The 17,288-nt window shown below is 36.8% G+C and overlaps 1 protein-coding gene across 3 annotated transcripts in view; it reads left to right on the top strand.

Moving 5' to 3' along the window:
• Nucleotides 1–17,288, top strand: part of MAP3K20 (mitogen-activated protein kinase kinase kinase 20) — a 168,007-nt gene that overhangs the window by 94,181 nt on the left and 56,538 nt on the right. For all 3 annotated transcript variants that reach the window (XM_069470849.1, XM_069470839.1, XM_069470858.1), the window contains exons 6-9: nucleotides 2,383–2,411; nucleotides 2,538–2,675; nucleotides 9,268–9,354; nucleotides 16,010–16,084. In XM_069470849.1, coding sequence (XP_069326950.1) covers nucleotides 2,383–2,411; nucleotides 2,538–2,675; nucleotides 9,268–9,354; nucleotides 16,010–16,084 — 329 coding nt within the window. The remainder of the gene's footprint in view (nucleotides 1–2,382; nucleotides 2,412–2,537; nucleotides 2,676–9,267; nucleotides 9,355–16,009; nucleotides 16,085–17,288) is intronic.

Below are 17,288 nucleotides of genomic sequence, written 5' to 3'. Positions count from 1 at the left end.
AGTAGTGGAAGGGGACTGGGGGATGAATGGACCAGGTACCCTTGCTCGTACATACTCCAGGACCTTGAGGTGTGTGTGCACTTGGCGGGGTCCAGGGGAGGGAAATTGTTGGCACCTGCCACTCATCAGTAGTCCAGGTGGGACCCCCAGCCTAGCCCTGCCAGTTACCTCTGGCTCATTGTCTTTCCCTCTTCCAGGTCATCACTTAGCCTTTGGCTCTGCTTAGACATAAGTTTCCTGAAACTAGACGCTTTTGATATACGATTGGCTAACAGGAAGTCATTAGGTAATAATCTACAATCTAGTAGGAAATATCAGAGTTTTATGACTTTGTAAATTTTCAGTTCCTGCCCAGAATTTCAGTTTAAACAAGTTATTTGACTGCAGTATGTCCTAAATCTTCCATGTGAGAATGATTAACTAAATTGTGAGCTTATTCATGCTATCATTATGAAGACTATATAACAGTGGAGAATATCCCCATTTTTAAAAATTTTAATTTGTGTGTAGTTACTTAATAGGAACACACACACATTCATATTGAAAGAATATAGAGCTAACTTTTAGCAATTTTTTTTCCTGGGAGAGAATAAGACTCTTATTTTCTGTGTTATATATTTTTATAATGGTAAATTTTTTTAAAATGAGTATTAATCTTATAATGAGAAAACTGAATATAATATTAACAATATTTACATTTCTATCTGTAAAAGTTTATAGCTTGTTACTTATAATATTATGTTTACCCTGAGGCTATTTCTATTTATTAGATCATGCAAAAATTATTTTCTCTCCTTATTAAAATCATCATTAGAAGCTAATAAGTATTGATCATCTATCATGTTCAAGGCACTATATGGCTTATGAAAGAAATACCAGAAACAATTCTTCAGGGTTTTATCCTTGACTTCATCCCCTCTTGTGCTTTCATTCTGACACTCCCATAAAAGCCCCATGTACATATTAACACTCCCAAACAGATCTCAGCTTCAAAACTATATATCTTATTTGCTTATTAGACATATTCACAAGATATTGTGTATGACCCTAAAACATATTGTGTCCAAACTGATTTTTTCATCTTCTCCCAACTCCCCCGAAAAGTCATTTCTGCATTTCCTTTACTCAGTGACTAGCAATACTAGTTGCCCAGTCCAGAAATTAAATAAAAAGGAGTTGAATCCAGAGCTTCTGTTCTAACCATGAATCTGTATTGCCTCTTTATTTGATCTCATCCTCAACTTCTGCTCCTTCTCCCCTCATATCCAGCCATTCATCAAGCCTGGCTGGTCCTGCCTCCTAAATATTTCTTGACTCAGTCTACTTCTCTCCTGTCCTTTGCCGCAGCCTTAGTGCAGGCATCCTCATCTCTCTCTCTCGGACCACAGAAGCTTGCGTTGACAGCAGTCCCCTTGCCGCCAGTTCTATTCTTGTCTGATACAGTCTCGCCTCTGCACATTTGCTCATTTCCTCCACTTAAAATTGTTCATTGGCTTTCCATTTCTCACAAGGGCTTTCCTTCACCCGGCCCCTACCTTCCAAAATTGTCCCGTCATTTCTTCTTCTCCTGAGTTTCTGCCTAGGCTTTCTCTTCTGCCTAGAAAATTACTTTCCTCCCCCAGCTCTCCTCTTTCTCGTTAACCCCTGTTGTTTTTCATGTCTTAGCATAAGCATCATTTCTTTCTGGAAACTTCATCTGATCTCCCTAGACTTAGATATCTATCCCTGTTCTTTGGTTCTTTAGTACTCCCGATTTCTCTCATCATGGAATTTATCCCACCTTATTGTAGATGTTTGTTTAAGTGTCTCTGTGATTAGACTGTAAGCCCCACGTGAGCAGAGGCAATGCCGTTCTTGCTTACCATCCTGTTCCAAAACCTAGTGCATGGCCTTACGCATAGTAGGTGCTCAGCACATATTTATGAAATGAATGAATGTATGAATAATGGAATGAATGAATGAATGAATATTGTCTCTGCCTTTAAGAAAATTACTCTTCAGTTGCAAGAGAAAACTATATATACCATAAAGTAATAATGCTAATATGACTTCCTCAGTATCACATTGGCAGTCTGTTGGCAGAATGCAGGTAAAAATTTGGTTCTCCTAACTACCACTACTAAATTATGCCTTTTTTACTGGACTGTACTGAGCTTGGATAAAACAAGTGTCTTAAAAGCCTTTTTTAATCACTACCTAATGGAATTAGGTTTTTGTTTTAATGTCAGCAACTTTTTGCACAATCTTCAATGCTACAAATACATTGATTTTACCTTTCATAATGCCATATTAAAGATAGAAATATAAGTTTATTATTTTTTTCATAAGACAGTTCAAACTGATTAAATGATTTTCATAATTTATCTTTTTTTGTTTTTTTAGTTGTTATAGCTGCTGATGGAGTATTGAAGGTAGGACGACTCTTTTTTTTTTTTTTTTTTAAAAATATTTGTGATTTTCAGATGTAGATTCTTGTGACTGATAATTCTTTTATTAGCCAATAAGTAGAAAGTTAATACTGGTTTCTCTTTTCTTAGATCTGCGACTTCGGTGCCTCTCGGTTCCATAACCATACAACACACATGTCCTTGGTTGGAACTTTCCCGTGGATGGCTCCAGAAGTTATCCAAAGTCTCCCTGTGTCTGAAACTTGCGACACATATTCCTATGGTGTGGTGAGTTCATTTTTCATTTCTTGTTTGCTAAAGGAACTACAAAAAGCAAACAACCTAAAGAAGAAAGATACAACAATTTAACGTGAGACAGCATTGCTGTTTCTGGTGCAATGCCTAAAACGGTGGCAGCAAAGAGAACACTTCTAATTGCCAAAATGTTTACTTTGGTTATTTTTATGCATCTGAGTTATTTTGTCCTGTGTTAAGAAGAAACCAACATCACATCCAAGAAACAAATTAGATGGAACCTGAAATAGTGTTGGGCTGCACTTCTCTTGGGAGTGTGGTTTTTTTGCTGGGTGCAAATATGACTGTAGAATGTCTCTGTAGTTGTAATTCAGTTGAAATGTGGATCATCTGGAGCAGGACTTCATTGTCACGGAGTGCTCACCAATAGACCTGCCAAGTGAGTTAATTAACAGGACACTTCTGAGTGTCAGTTATTAAACTGATTAGTGAGTTTCTAAAAGTACAAAAGAAAATGTACTTAGCACTTGGCAGATAGCCTTGTCCATGTTTGCCGCAAGTCGTAGAAAGTGGTGGTGACTGTCTGAAACGTGAATCTGAGGTATCACATGAGAACAGCAACAGAGCAACACAGAAGAATGGAATAATGGGGTGGAGTGCACAAGGCATAGAGACCACAGTAGGAATCAGGCAAGGAGCAGAAGCTCCTGGAGGAGCTGTTTGGACGTGGATCTTTCCTGAGGAATGAGTTGTACCTGCATTATCAGAGAGAAGGAAGCCAGGGGTGGGAACAGTTCTTTGCTGGAGGAAGGAATTCATTTGTTGCCTTTTTCTGACTGTAGGTTTTCCCCTAAAATGCTATCTATGCTTTATAAGTCCACAATAGTATTTGGAACTCCCTGTCTTTGCATCTCATTTCCCAATTACACTGCCTCTCTATTTATACCATTACTTCTTAAAAGGGCATTTTCATAGTAATTTTAAAAGAAGCAGACTAATTTGGGGCCCACATCAGCATGCCTCTTTTTTCTGAATGTGTGTGTTTCCTTACGGAATGAAGGTAGCGGATGGCACAGGAGGAGATCTGCACTGTCAAACATGCTCCTCTTTCTTTATTCAGTCTCCTTAAGTATTTACTGCTGGCTTCGTTACTTAAATTTTGGGCTTGTTTCAGTTGGCTAGCTCTTTCTAAATCATAATACATCCTATGTATACCAAATCAATATAATAGAGTTGAATTTTATTGGCTATTAAAAAAAAATTCAAAAATGAAATGTTTTGGCTAAAGGATAGAATTTCAAAGGTTGGAAGATAAGAGTAACATCAGGCTAAATACCTAATTTTCCTTGATTCTGGATGTTTCTAAGAATGAAGACTGTAAACTACTATAGATAGCAATTAAATAATTCTCACTGAAAGAAGGAAAAAACAAAACATAAGTTCCAGAGGGGAGTAGATTCTAAAATTGGTCTCCTGTGCCATAAGTTACTACAATTCTAACATCATAGACTCATCTCCTGGGTATTTTGAAATATTTGTTGCAATTTAAGACTCTGTGAGATTTTTTTTCCTCTTATGAAGCTATGTTCATTCATTTTTAAGCAAAACTTAATTTATTGAGTCAGGCACTGTGCTAGACACTAACTTAGGGTAATTTAAATTTTACTTAGCCTGTTTGTTGGGACCAGTGTCTCATTGTATCCTGTAGAACGGGAGCCAGCACGCTTCTTGTATAAAAGACCAAAGAGTACATATTACTGGCTTTGAGGGCCACTTACAGTCTCTGTTGCGTAGTTGTCTTTGTTTTGTTTTTTACAACCCTTTAAACATGAGAACACATTCTGTATTCTGCAGCAGACCCCTCTGTGCAACAAGAGGGCTTGGAAAGATAAGCAGCAGGGCTTATGGCCCACTCAGTCAGTGTTCCCGCTAACGGCCCAGAGTGATTCCACGAGAGACCACAGTTCCCACTCCTTTCACATGTGCATATAAATGTATATAACCATATAGTTAGATGTTGGGTTTATATATACTTTTGAGGCTCATTTTCTACAGGTACAGTGCTTTTACTTTTAAAATTCTTCCCAGCTCTTGAAATTTCCCTCTCGCAGAAATTTTTGACCTAAAGATACAAGTATGAGTTATACATGGAGTGAACTTTTGGTCTCAGGACTATTTCATTTATGAAAACAAACTCCATGCTGCCTTCTTGAAAGCCTTACACTTGCCAGGGGCTTGGGTGTGAAATGCACCCCTCTGCTTTTCCTCACCGGAAGGACGATCTCAGATACCAGTGGCCAAGCACAAGTTCCTTTTCACCTATAAACTGTAAAAGATGTTAAAAGGTGATTTCTGTGTGCAGAGCTGCAGATCTTTTCCTGGATCATTTTAAAATCCCTTTCACACATTTCACATTGACCCCTCTTCTTAAACATAGGCTGAGTCAACCTTTCTGGAACTGCATATTTTCAGTTTATTTTATTAAAAACCTTTTCACTCAAGTAACTTTGCACCACTTTTCAGTAGAGGGACCTGAACATGTCTCTTTGCAGTTTAGGCTAATTTACTGACCCTACCTTTACTTGGTTTGGTTTTATTTAGGGGAGGGTTAAACACATGCTTAACAAATCATTCTATCAAGTAGTTTGAGTTACTGAAGCAAACTCTACAGCCAGCCTCTGGGTATCTCCACTATTATTCTGTATTTATACATCAGAACCTCTTTGCCCCAGTCGCCTGATTTGGAATATCAATTCGACATTCATGTGAGGCCTTCCCTTAACTAGTGGAGACAAAAATGCTATTTCAGTGACTCTGTTTTAAAATACCTTCTGCTATTGGTCTTGAAGAGAGAGTTTGCTCAGAATGCTGGTTTGCCTCTTGCAGACAGCTGTATTAGCAGAATTCCATTCAGAAAAGTATATAGATGCTAATTTAATTATAAACAGGAATTCAGGATTGTATTTAATTCTGACCCCTTCCTATTCTATTTGTTCTAAATAAATACCATTAGTGAAAGAAAAAGTACAAAGCATGCTTTCCAGAGCATTTTTGTTTAAACGATCACAAATTTTTAAAATGAAGACAGCATTATGTGTTCAAAGTAGACGTTACATAAAAGAGCAAAAAAGGGCAGTTGCTAAGGCTAGGACCATGTTAATTTTAGAAGTCTGTGGTCCACAGACTTTGAAAATGATACCTATGTAGGAAAGCAATGTAGTTAGAGTTTTTGATGTCTTTTTAAAAAAGGTGAGTAGCTGGGACTCATTTGTCAGTAGGAGCATCTGTTTGCATAAAACATCCCTTAGTTCATTAAGAGTCTATTCTGTTGGCTGAAACCTCCCCCCATTCATAGCAGTCACACATCAATGAATAAGGCCATTAAAAAAAAAGTGGTCTTTTTTTTGAAATCTACCCCCAAAATGCAATATATTTTTGTTTTGCTCTTTTTTCAGACTTGCTGTAAGAATTTAGCCCCCAGGACTCTCAAAAGTACCAGCTCCCCCTGCCCACAGCTTGATAAACCTGTGTTGCCTCCTAACAAACGGCAAGACTCACTGGCCTTGTACTGCCTTAAAATAAATGTGCTGCAAATGCCAGAAATGGATCTTGTGATCCGTGCTTCTAAGCTGGTAAACTTTGCCAGGCAGGCAATTGTTTCTCTTTCCATTTTATGAGAAAGGAGATTTTTCTACCCTCTCATGATAACTTCTCTTGAAGAACTGAACCAGGCCGGTTTAGTATGTCATCCACAAAATAAGGGAAGACTTAAGGAAAACAAAAATCATTGAAAGGATAAGCCTTCTGTGAACATAAGGCCTAGCCACTCTTTAAAAACAAAGCTATTCTAATGACAGTACACAAAGGATTACCTTCATAGAAGCTTCTCAACCAAAACAGCTTTGAAAACAGAGTGCCTTAAGAAACAGCATGGCTGCCTCGCTTGTCTGTGAGCCCCGTTCCAGAACGAGCCCCGCTCAGGTAGTGTGGCTTTGTATTGTTTGTGAAAGAAAAGGCAGGAAAAGTACACAGCCTTGTCCAAGTTTCTATTCTATAAACTGAAAATAGAAATTTTCCTTGTGAACAGTTTAAATGTGAGGACGTCTCAATATATAATAAAATGAGTTGGAAAATGTTTCCAAGATGAAAGATCACAATAATATTGGCCTGCATCCTCCTAACTGGTATTTTGGGGCATAGTTTAATGTATTTTTAGACCTCCGAGTGACTTCCTCAACAAAGTTACTTTTGTGTGCCAAATGTCATTGTGTTTAGCATAGAAAAAACTGTTCTCCTATCTATTACCACCTACTTTTTGATACATTCCTGAATCTGGAGAATGAATAAAAGGAAGTCATGAGATGTGCTGATACTGGAATTAAACTAAAGACCCTGCTTGGGCCTCAGGACATAGCTGTTCATGACACCATCCCAGACAGTTTTACATGCATCACGTGACCCCCTTAGCTGCAGTAGCTCTTCAGAGACACAGAGCATAAAATGAAACTGTCTGTATTTTTTTCAGGGTTAGAACTCAAATATAACTTGGGTCTTATTAGATTTTGGACATTTTCCAACAGAATATTTTCGGAAAAAAATGACATAAATATTTTTCTGGTCACTTTGGGAATAACCCAAACTCTTGGTTTTGCATTTTACCTCACAAAATTCAGTCAGTCTTTGTGTGTGTGTGTGTGTGTGTGTGTGTACGCGCATGCATGTACACACAATGTATAATGTACACAGGCCAAACTAAGAAAAGGAGGCGGTACGAGGCTGCTCGTTTGCATGTTTTGGGGTCTGGAGCCCTTGATTTATTTGAGGCTGGTGTCCTGTCCCCTGCTCCTTAGTAATGCCAAACCCATATCACTTGCACTTTCTATCCTTTCCCCTTCCAGCCCTGGCACCCGTGGAGTGGGGGTCACAGCAAACTGAGAGGCTTCGTTTCCTGCTCAGCCCTCTGGCTGCCCCCGCCCTCCCTGCCTGTGTCAGGGGTGATTGCCCACCTGTTCTGACGCGCACCCCTCCTGTACTTCCAGCATTCGCCAGAATTGTCCCCTTCCGGGATGCCCTTACCTTTTCCTAATCACTTGTGTGACTCAAATAGAATTATGCAGCAGCTCTTCTAAAGAAGTACCTTACACACTTGATTAAAAGCCCAAAGAGGCTTCAGTGAATTTTTTTTCTCCTGCTTGAGCAGCATCTGCCAATTTCCCTGATTTTCCTGCTGATTATCTTCATATTAGCCAGAATTCATTTAACATGTCATGGCTCGAGTAAGACTAAGCACTGGTGGAGGAAATAGTGGATATGGAGTTCAAGGTTTATACAGTTTGCTTGAATACAGTGTATGTCCTCCATCTACACTCTTATTTAGAAAGGGGCTTCTGTTTTTAGAACAAGGCAAATCTAAATCTGAACTGCTGAGTTCTCGTCCTGCTTCTGCCGGGGTTCCATGCCTAGGATTTGGCGTGTCTCATTCTCTCCAGTCCTGCCACTTTCCCTCCTCTGGAATTACATGGGCTTAAGAGCTTGACCTTCAGGGTCAGACAGTAAGTTCATATTCTGGCTCTGCTACTTGATAACTGAGAGTCTTTGAGTGAGTTTGCTTAACTTTCTTAAGCCCTAGTTTCCTCACCTATAAAATGAGGATAATATCTATTCAATAAGATTGATATTAATCATAACATATGTAAAGTGTACCTGGAACATAATAAGCACTCAATAAATGATATTGTTATTATGATTATTATTGATAAAATTAGAATTGTTTTTACACTTTTCAGAGAATTGGTAGAGTCAAATTTTCAAATTCCATTTGTATAGAGAAAGTAACAGTGTACAAATCTCCATCATTCTGTGTTTAAAGAGAAACCAAACTCTGCAGCATTCCTAACACCAATTTGCTTTCTTTGGGTTCCAGTCCAGATTTATTAACGATACTGATTTCAAGAATTGCACAGTGATGAACATGAACATAAATTCACATACACCAATCAGCTTGTATGTATATAAAGTGTTTATTACATTTTAGAACGTGGCATAATAGATTATATTATAGGTAGATGAAAATGGATCCATTAGACTGAAGGAGAGATTTCTCCAAAACACAATGTTATAATTTTGCAAGTATCTACCATTGCTGGTTAGGTGGGTTATCCAGTGATTTGGATTTGGGGCAATTTTTTTATGAGACCATTATTGAACCTTTAAAAATGTTGTTGAATCCCCGGTTATTATCTTACAGAGAAATGCTTCAAAGATTGAGGGTGGAAAGAGTTTTAACTAACAAAATACAAAATCTAATTTGTAGGAATATGTGAAAATTATAATAACTCATGAGATAAAATTAAATCACTCAGGCCTGTTGGTTTCATAAAATTTTAAGTCTGGCTATTGATGTCCTAAATTCTAAACCAGGTTTTTTCTTTATGAAAAAGAACATAAAAAGTATATAATATATGGAAGAAGTCCTGTGTGTGAATATATATGTTTTGCCCAAGTTTCTACAGATGGAGTTGGTTGTATCTGGTAATTGGATACAATTAAATGTTAGATAAAGTTTCAGTAATATACCAAAAATATAAAGTACAAGAATAAAAATTCCATTTTCTTTTTGTTCCAGGTTCTCTGGGAGATGCTAACAAGGGAGGTCCCCTTTAAAGGTTTGGAAGGATTACAAGTAGCTTGGCTTGTAGTGGAAAAAAACGAGGTAAGACTACATTTCTCCATTCAGGTACATAGATCAGAAAACAGTATTGGGGTTTTGCAAAAGACTTTTTCATCTTCTTCAAATTGAAAGTAAGTTCACGCTTATGGAAAGATTAGCAGTAGGAGCTAACACAAAGGGTCAAAGTGATGTTATTCCTCATGAATGGACCCTTTACATCTAATTGTTGCAGCTTCACGTCGTGATGCTGTAGATCAAAAATTGTACAAGTACTGTACTAGTTTCTCAGTCTCAATTGTAAAACCTAGGGGTTTGTTCTTAGTGATGAAAGAAGCCATTGCGTCCAAGGTAGGGGAACAGTTTAACTCCATCTCCTGCGTTTAGGACATCTTTTTTACTGGCCGGGAGTTGATATATCTGTAAGAGACCTTCAGCTACTTCAACTTACCTCTCCCAGCAGGAGTCACTATAGTACAAGAAACTGTCGCTTAGATGAGAATTTCAAAAATAAAAGAAGAAAAAATAGTTTCAAAAAAGGGAAAAATTACAGTTTTGCCACCTACGTTGAACACTACATTGAAGATGAGCTCCTCACTGGAATTGGCGAGGCAGTGGCATAACTGTTCGCTTCTTCATGCAGAGCCTTTCCATTTCAAAAGAACTTCAGTGGTGTAAACACCGTTTGTGCTGTGTCCCCAGCCTCGCTTCTCTTCTTCCCACAAATTGAGGCTTTCAGTTAGTTGGACCTATGAGCCTACATCAGAGAACATGGTACATTCATATCAAAGAGAGCAACTACATTTTGAAAGGTTTAAAATTGTGACTGAAATGCACAGCCATGGAAATTCTCAGCATACGGATGAAGCATCCAATATGAAGATATTATGAGAACTTAGATCATGTAATGGAAGCACGCAGTTGTCTTTGCAATGCAAAACAACTTTTTTTTATAAAGCTTCTTCATTTCCAGATCTTATCTGTGCCCTCCATAAAGGGCAAGAGTGCAACCTTAGGATAAAATAATTTGTAAAAAAGTAAATATATAAAGATATTCCCTTTTTAATGCCCTAAAAGAATTAGATTGATCTGCTCCTCATGTCAGTGAAGGAACAAATGAAATTAATCAAAAAGCTGCTATTGACTAGGAGAAACCAAGTCTCCATCTTTTAGATCACATAATCCGGGATACCTGAAAATTTGTCCTCCTGATATATTGGAGGTGGATGAAATGTTGATGATAGCTGAACTTGATGGGAAAGAGCTGCCAATTTAAGAAAAGGAGCTATATGCAAGAATCTGCCCTACTCTTTGTTTCCCAGAAGCTGTTCTGTTTTAATTAAACGTGGTAGTAATTCTTAGTGTGCTATTAAATAAGATCTCACACACAGCATAGCTGATACTTTCTTAATATAAGTACCCACTTGTTTCTGTTCTGGTTTTTTTTTTGCCAGTGAGAGGATTAGATGTCTTGTTCTGGGTTTACAGATGAAAGTGAAGAAAATTATTGACCTTGTGTTGACTCAGGAGCAGAACACTCAGTGTAATCTTTTCCCTCTACACTGTTCTGAGATTAACTAGGAGAAAGGTTTTTGTTTTTTTTTTTTTTTTAAAGCTAACTGGACGCTCTAAGTATGTATAAGACAGAATAATATTTTTAAATAATAATTTATCTAAAGTATGGCAGAATAGATATAAATATAAAGCATTTTTTAAAATATTAGAGTATCAAGGATTTTTAAAGCTGAAGGAAAAAATAAATTTAGGCCGGGCGCAGTGCCTCCAAATCCTAGCACTCTGGGAAACTGAGGTGGGAGGATTGCTTGAGCTCAGGAGTTTGAGACCAGCCTGAGCAAGAGCAAAACCCCGTCTCTACTAAAAATAGAAAAATTAGCCAGAGCTGGTGGCAGGAGCCTGTAGTCCCAGCTACTCAGGAGGGTGAGGCAGGAGGATCGCTTGAGCCCAGGAGTTTGAGGTTGCTGTGAGCTACCATGACACCACTGCAGTTTACCTGGGACAATCAAGTGAGACTCAATCTCAAAAAAAAAAAAAAAAAAAAGGAAAGAAAATTAGAAGCCCCTGATATTTGACTTGGGGATTGGAAATCACCCATAAATAACCTTCAGAGCCTCCTCAGCAGTGTACATGAGGAAACATGTTCTCCCCAGAGATCCCATCCAGTAGAATTTACTGTTTTATTCACAGAGTCCTGATGATCAACTAATAACTGATGACTGCTCAAATACCTCTCATACTATATTTATTAAACATTATACTACTAAGTTGAAAGAAACCCACATGGTGAAATAAATTTTCTCAACTTTCTAATGAACTTAAGTAAAACTGGATATTACAAGGATGTTTATCTGCTATTCTTATTCTGCACAAAATTTATTTGTCAAAAATATGAAAATTAAGTTTTAATGTAATTTTCAGTGTCGTTATTCAAGAGGTATCTTTATTTTCACCTCCTAAATGGAGGCACTCATTTCCAAAACAAATCCTGTTGGCATAGCATTAAGGTAATTCCCAAGGATTTATTTCATTTCATAACAGAATTGAGACTTTAACTTAAATATGATTTACACAGTCCTTTCAACTTCTAATTATTTTATTTATTTTTACTGTTGAATAGCTTGGGTTACAAGGAGAATGCCATATTTTTAGCAAGCCTCATTTAAATAAAGAATGATGTATTTAAACTTTCAGGGACGCATTTTGAATGTGATCTAGTCACCCTATAATGTTTATATCCAAGTATTAGGGTTGCCTTTTCTTTTTAACTTTTTATTTTGAAATAATTACAGACTCATAGGAATTTGCAAAAGTATTACAAAGAATTCTGTGTACACTTCACCTAGCTTCCCCCACTGGTGACATCTTACATATCTGTAGTATATACTGTCAAGACAGGGAATTAAGATTGATACATTACTAGACAATAGACCTTATTCACTTTCACCATTTAGGATTGCTTTTTGCATCTATAGGAAAAGCAACACTTTGTAAAAATTATATGTGAATATCTTTGCTTCTAAACCCTTAATAATGAAATAAGGCCTTTAGGCAATCATTTTTCTAATATTAAATCCTATTAAAACTAGATTCATAAAGCACTGCTAAATACAAAGTAAACAATGAACCTTTAGAGAAGGCATGACATTAAGAGGGCATTACTAGTAAATTTTTAAAATGTAACAGATATGTATATTTGCTTTTGTCATTTCCATGGAACTCAAATCAGTAGTCATTCAGAATGTTCTGGCAGCATAATTTCTATTTATATAAATATTTAGATTCTCATATATAATGTGTTTTCTTCTAAGTACCAAAACTATTTCATTAACATAGAAATCTTCATAAAACTCAATCTGCTCTTGACTATACTTCAGAAAAAAATAAAAACTTGACAAAAAAATAACTTTTACATCTTATGCAGAAAATGGTACAAAAATGAATAGGTCTTTACAAAATGTCCTACATACCTAATCTAGTGATTGGGAAACATTTTAATTTGAAACTTTTATTTTAAAATATTTAAGTTTTAAGTAGTGTTGCAAACTTGGTGCTAAGATCTGGTTATTTCAGAATGTCTTAATGCATTAGGAATGCCCACAGTTATGTAATCAGGACTTAAATACTTTGGATTCTATTTTATTTTATTTTATTTTATTTTTTTTTTTTGAGACAGAGTCTCACTCTGTTTCCCAGGCTAGAGTGAGTGCCATGGCGTCAGCCTAGCTCACAGCAACCTCAAACTCCTGAACTCAAGCGATCCTCCTGTCTCAGCCTCCCGAGTAGCTGGGACTACAGGCATGCACCACCATGCCCGGCTAATTTTTTTTTTTTCCTATATATATATTTTTAGCTGTCCATATAATTTCTTTCTATTTTTAGTAGAGATGGGGTCTCGCTCTTGCTCAGGCTGGTCTCGAACTCCTGAGCTCAAACGATCCGCCCACCTCGGCCTCCCAGAGTGCTAGGATTACAGGCGTGAGCCACCGCGCCCGGCCTTGGATTCTATTTTAAAGTACTTTTTAGTGCACCAAAATAATCCATTACATAAAGTGTCTGAGTCCAGATTTACCTGATATTTGACCATGTCACATTATTTAAAATAATTGTGTCTCCTTGTGTAATGTCTCAGACATGGTATCTAAACAGTTTTTCAGTAAGAAAAGATGACAGAAATAAATGGTCAACATCCATATTCAGCCTGTCCACATTTCAGTTATTAGAAAAATGGTGAGACAAAGTTGTATTGAAAAATGTTACCCTTTATGAAAACTCGTTATTTTTAGTTACACATGGTATACATTCAGTTGCATAATCACAATTATAGTCTGTTTTTATGAGTTCCTACCTTCCCAACATTTTATATTAAAGAGGAAAACACCTGAATTTTCTTTTGACCTTTATCAAAAGGTTTGCAGTTCACATTACAGTAAAATAATAGTATAGTTTAATATATTTTGTTCTATTCTGTGAAATCACAAGACTAGAAGTTAAAAGTACTTCGCATAGCCTTTAATTTGGAGAGAGTTGTTTTGTTTTTAACTTAATCTTGTTTTGATTTTAAGATTATCTGTAATTCCAAATATAGATTGTCAGTTTTCTTGCCAAGGCAACCATTTTTCTAGTTTTACACGTAGCCTCCCCAAATCCAACTAATTCAGTTTTAAGTTTTTTATTTGTCAAACTTCTTTGGCAGACAATACTGTGGAATAAATCTTAGTGCTTCTTAGTACCAGCAGTTCTCAACTCCATCACACCCAGCGCTCTTTTTATAACAACTGTGTTAATGTTCCCCACTCCCCTGAAATGAAATTCATTGATAACACAATGCACCTACACACATATTTTAAGTCAATATAATGCTCTAACTGCAATATAAAAGAGAAATAAATGAAATATGCATTGCAGTGTACAAATGTTCAGGCATGACCACACTAGAGGAGACAATGGAGCAGTTTTAGGTGCTTGCACCTATGGGTAAGTAAAGTTCAGCAGCTACAAATGTAGCCTGCAAGAGTTGGGTTGTATTAAGGACTCCAGTACCAGGAGCAGCACTGTTGTCAGGTAACATTTTCAAAACTTTTGGTAAAGTTATAAATAATGCAAAAATCAATCTGCCTTTGATTTATTCTATTTGGTAGCTGCATTCTTGGAAAACTGAGTGTATTTTGAAACTGTTCAAAAAATACTCTGTGTTTCTTTGTAAATTAAAGTTAGATTCTAGGCCCACAAAATTATAAAACTCATTGTTTGCTTGCTTTACTTACTTGAATGCACATGGGACATTTGAAATTTGGTACAAGAGAGTTCTTGATCACATAGGACTTTACGGTATATTGAACGATGTCTAGCATTCCTGACCCGTTTCCCTTAAATGCCAGTTGCAACCCTCCGATCTCTAAAACAAACAAAATTGCTTCTGCAGAATAGGGGCATCACATGTTCTGTGAGAACCACTATTATAGACTGTAACAGGACCGATCCTCACATTATAATTTGTGTTGTATTAGGTCCTTATCGTATATGGATTTGACCAAAACAAAGCTGTAATGAGTCATACTTTCAGAATATCTTATTTGCCAATAAGAAAATGCATAGTTCTTTAAAATTATCTATGTGATCCTCTGTGCTAAAGGTGTTTTCAGAGTTGTACACCTACTGCCAAAGCTAAACTGGTTTCCTAGTTACCTGGCCTGTTTACATGTATTATAAGTTGCCTATAAAAGTATAGTGACTTGTGGTTTTAGATTTAGTGTATAAGCTCCAACTTGTCCCTCTTTAGACTCGATTTTATGTTTTATTGCATATGTTGTGCTGAACCTGACTCTCCATCCACTACATTTCCTCTTTGGAGAAAAATTGCCAGTGTTTAGAGATTAAGTATTACGAATCTAAACATAAATTGTCGGGCCGGGTGCGGTGGCTCACGCCTGTAATCCTAGCCCTCTGGGAGGCCGAGGCAGGTGGATCGCTCGAGGTCAGGAGTTCGAGACCAGCCTGAGCGAGAGCGAGACCCCGTCTCTACTAAAAATAGAAAGAAATTATCTGGCCAACTAAAATATATATAGAAAAAATTAGCCGGGCATGGTGGCACATGCCTGTAGTCCCAGCTACTCGGGAGGCTGAGGCAGAAGGATTGCTTAAGCCCAGGAGTTTGAGGTTGCTGTGAGCTAGGCTGACGCCATGGCACTCACTCTAGCCCGGGCAACAAAGCAAGACTCTATCTCAAAAAAATAAATAAATAAACATAAATTGTCACCTGTCATATATTAACACATTAACTGCCATGTGAGTTGTATTTAACTCATGCCAGTTTTGGTCCGGGGCCTTGTGAAGCATATGTAACTACACGTCTCCACCTTGGGAGTTGTGTGAACTATTTTTCAAATTGCATATAACTCATGCACAGAAAACAATAAAAAATAACAAATTTTTGATTAAATTAGAAAAGATTGTTTTGTTTTTGAAGTTTTTATTCTATTTTTGTAATAAAATACTGTGGCCCCACGGAAAAAGTTTTTTTTCCTAGTGTGGTAGTCAGTGTGTTAATCAGTGGAAGCTTTAAATTTCATGTCTTGTTTATGTTCTTATATTAACTTTTATGACCCTTCAAATAGTATTTGCTTGCCTTAATTAATAAATCCCTGTGTTTTATTTTGTTTTGCTTTCCCTGTCTCTATTGTAGAGATTAACCATTCCAAGCAGTTGCCCCAGAAGTTTTGCCGAACTGTTACATCAGTGCTGGGAAGCTGATGCCAAGGTATATGCATATTTTGTTGTTGTGAATTCTGAATTTTACTTTGGCTTTGAGTTTTTAAAACTTGGGGTAATAAAATTCATTATAAAGCAAAGCTAGATTGATGTTCCTATGAGCCCTAGATTGTTAAGGTTTTCTTTTGACATCTGCTTATCTTGATCTCTAGACACTCATTAACTGTTCCAGTACATTTGGCATTCTTTACTCAGTAAAAACAATTTTATCCTTTTTTAATCTTTAATAATAACTATTGTACATTTATGTTATAAAATGGCTAACACATAGTACTTAAAATATGCCAGGCACTGTTCCAAGCACTTTATGTATATTAACTCATTAATTCCTCAGAATATCTCTATGAAATAGGTAATATTATTATCCTCATTTTACAGATGAAGAACCAAGGCACATAGAGGTTAGATAATGAGCTGGAGGCCACGCAGCTAGTAGGTGGTAGGGCTGGACGTGAACCCAGGCAATCTGGCACAAGCCCCTGCTCTTAACCACTACACTGTATTGCCTTTCTAACCAAAGAGCAGGCAAAAGTAGCACTTCTGGAGAATCTTGATATGTGCTGCCTGTCCAGTTTCAATGATGTTTTTGAGCTGTCACAATAGAGTTGGAGACATTCCCGAACTTAGGCTTTCATGTGGTTATCACATTTGAGCATGAATGGCCCATTTCCTTTCCCTGCGAAGATCATTCTAAAAAAAGACTCTTGCATACATATGGAACTGTTTACAGATAAAACGACAGACTAGTCTTGGATTTGCTTCAAAATAAAGTGAAGGGAAATGGATGATGGTATAGATTAAACAAGATTGGCCAGGATAATTTTTGAAGCTGAGAGGTAAGTATGTGGAGGTTCATTATATTGTTCTCTCTACTTTTGTGTATGTTTGGAATTTTCCATAATAAAAAGTTAAAAAATGAAAAAGATTCTCACGGATTGAACATTAGAATAAGAGAGCACTTGCACTCAAAAAAGAACAAGAATTTTATAGTTCATATTTGTCCAGTTTTTCATGGAAAAAGAAGTATTACAACTTACCTTTTAAATAGAGACCTAAAAAAGAAGTATTAAAGAATAGAATTTCTTCCTTAATTTAAACCCAATTAAATCCAATGTGACCCCCAAGAAGAATGAATTATGGTAACATACAGTCTGTTCTTGTACAACGTGTTTCTTTACTGGGATAACTCAGAA

Source organism: Eulemur rufifrons, chromosome 1 (genome assembly GCF_041146395.1).
Source record: "Eulemur rufifrons isolate Redbay chromosome 1, OSU_ERuf_1, whole genome shotgun sequence".
NCBI lineage: Eukaryota > Metazoa > Chordata > Mammalia > Primates > Lemuridae > Eulemur > Eulemur rufifrons.
Note: the sequence above shows the minus strand (reverse complement) of the source record. Positions and strands in the feature narration are given on the sequence as shown.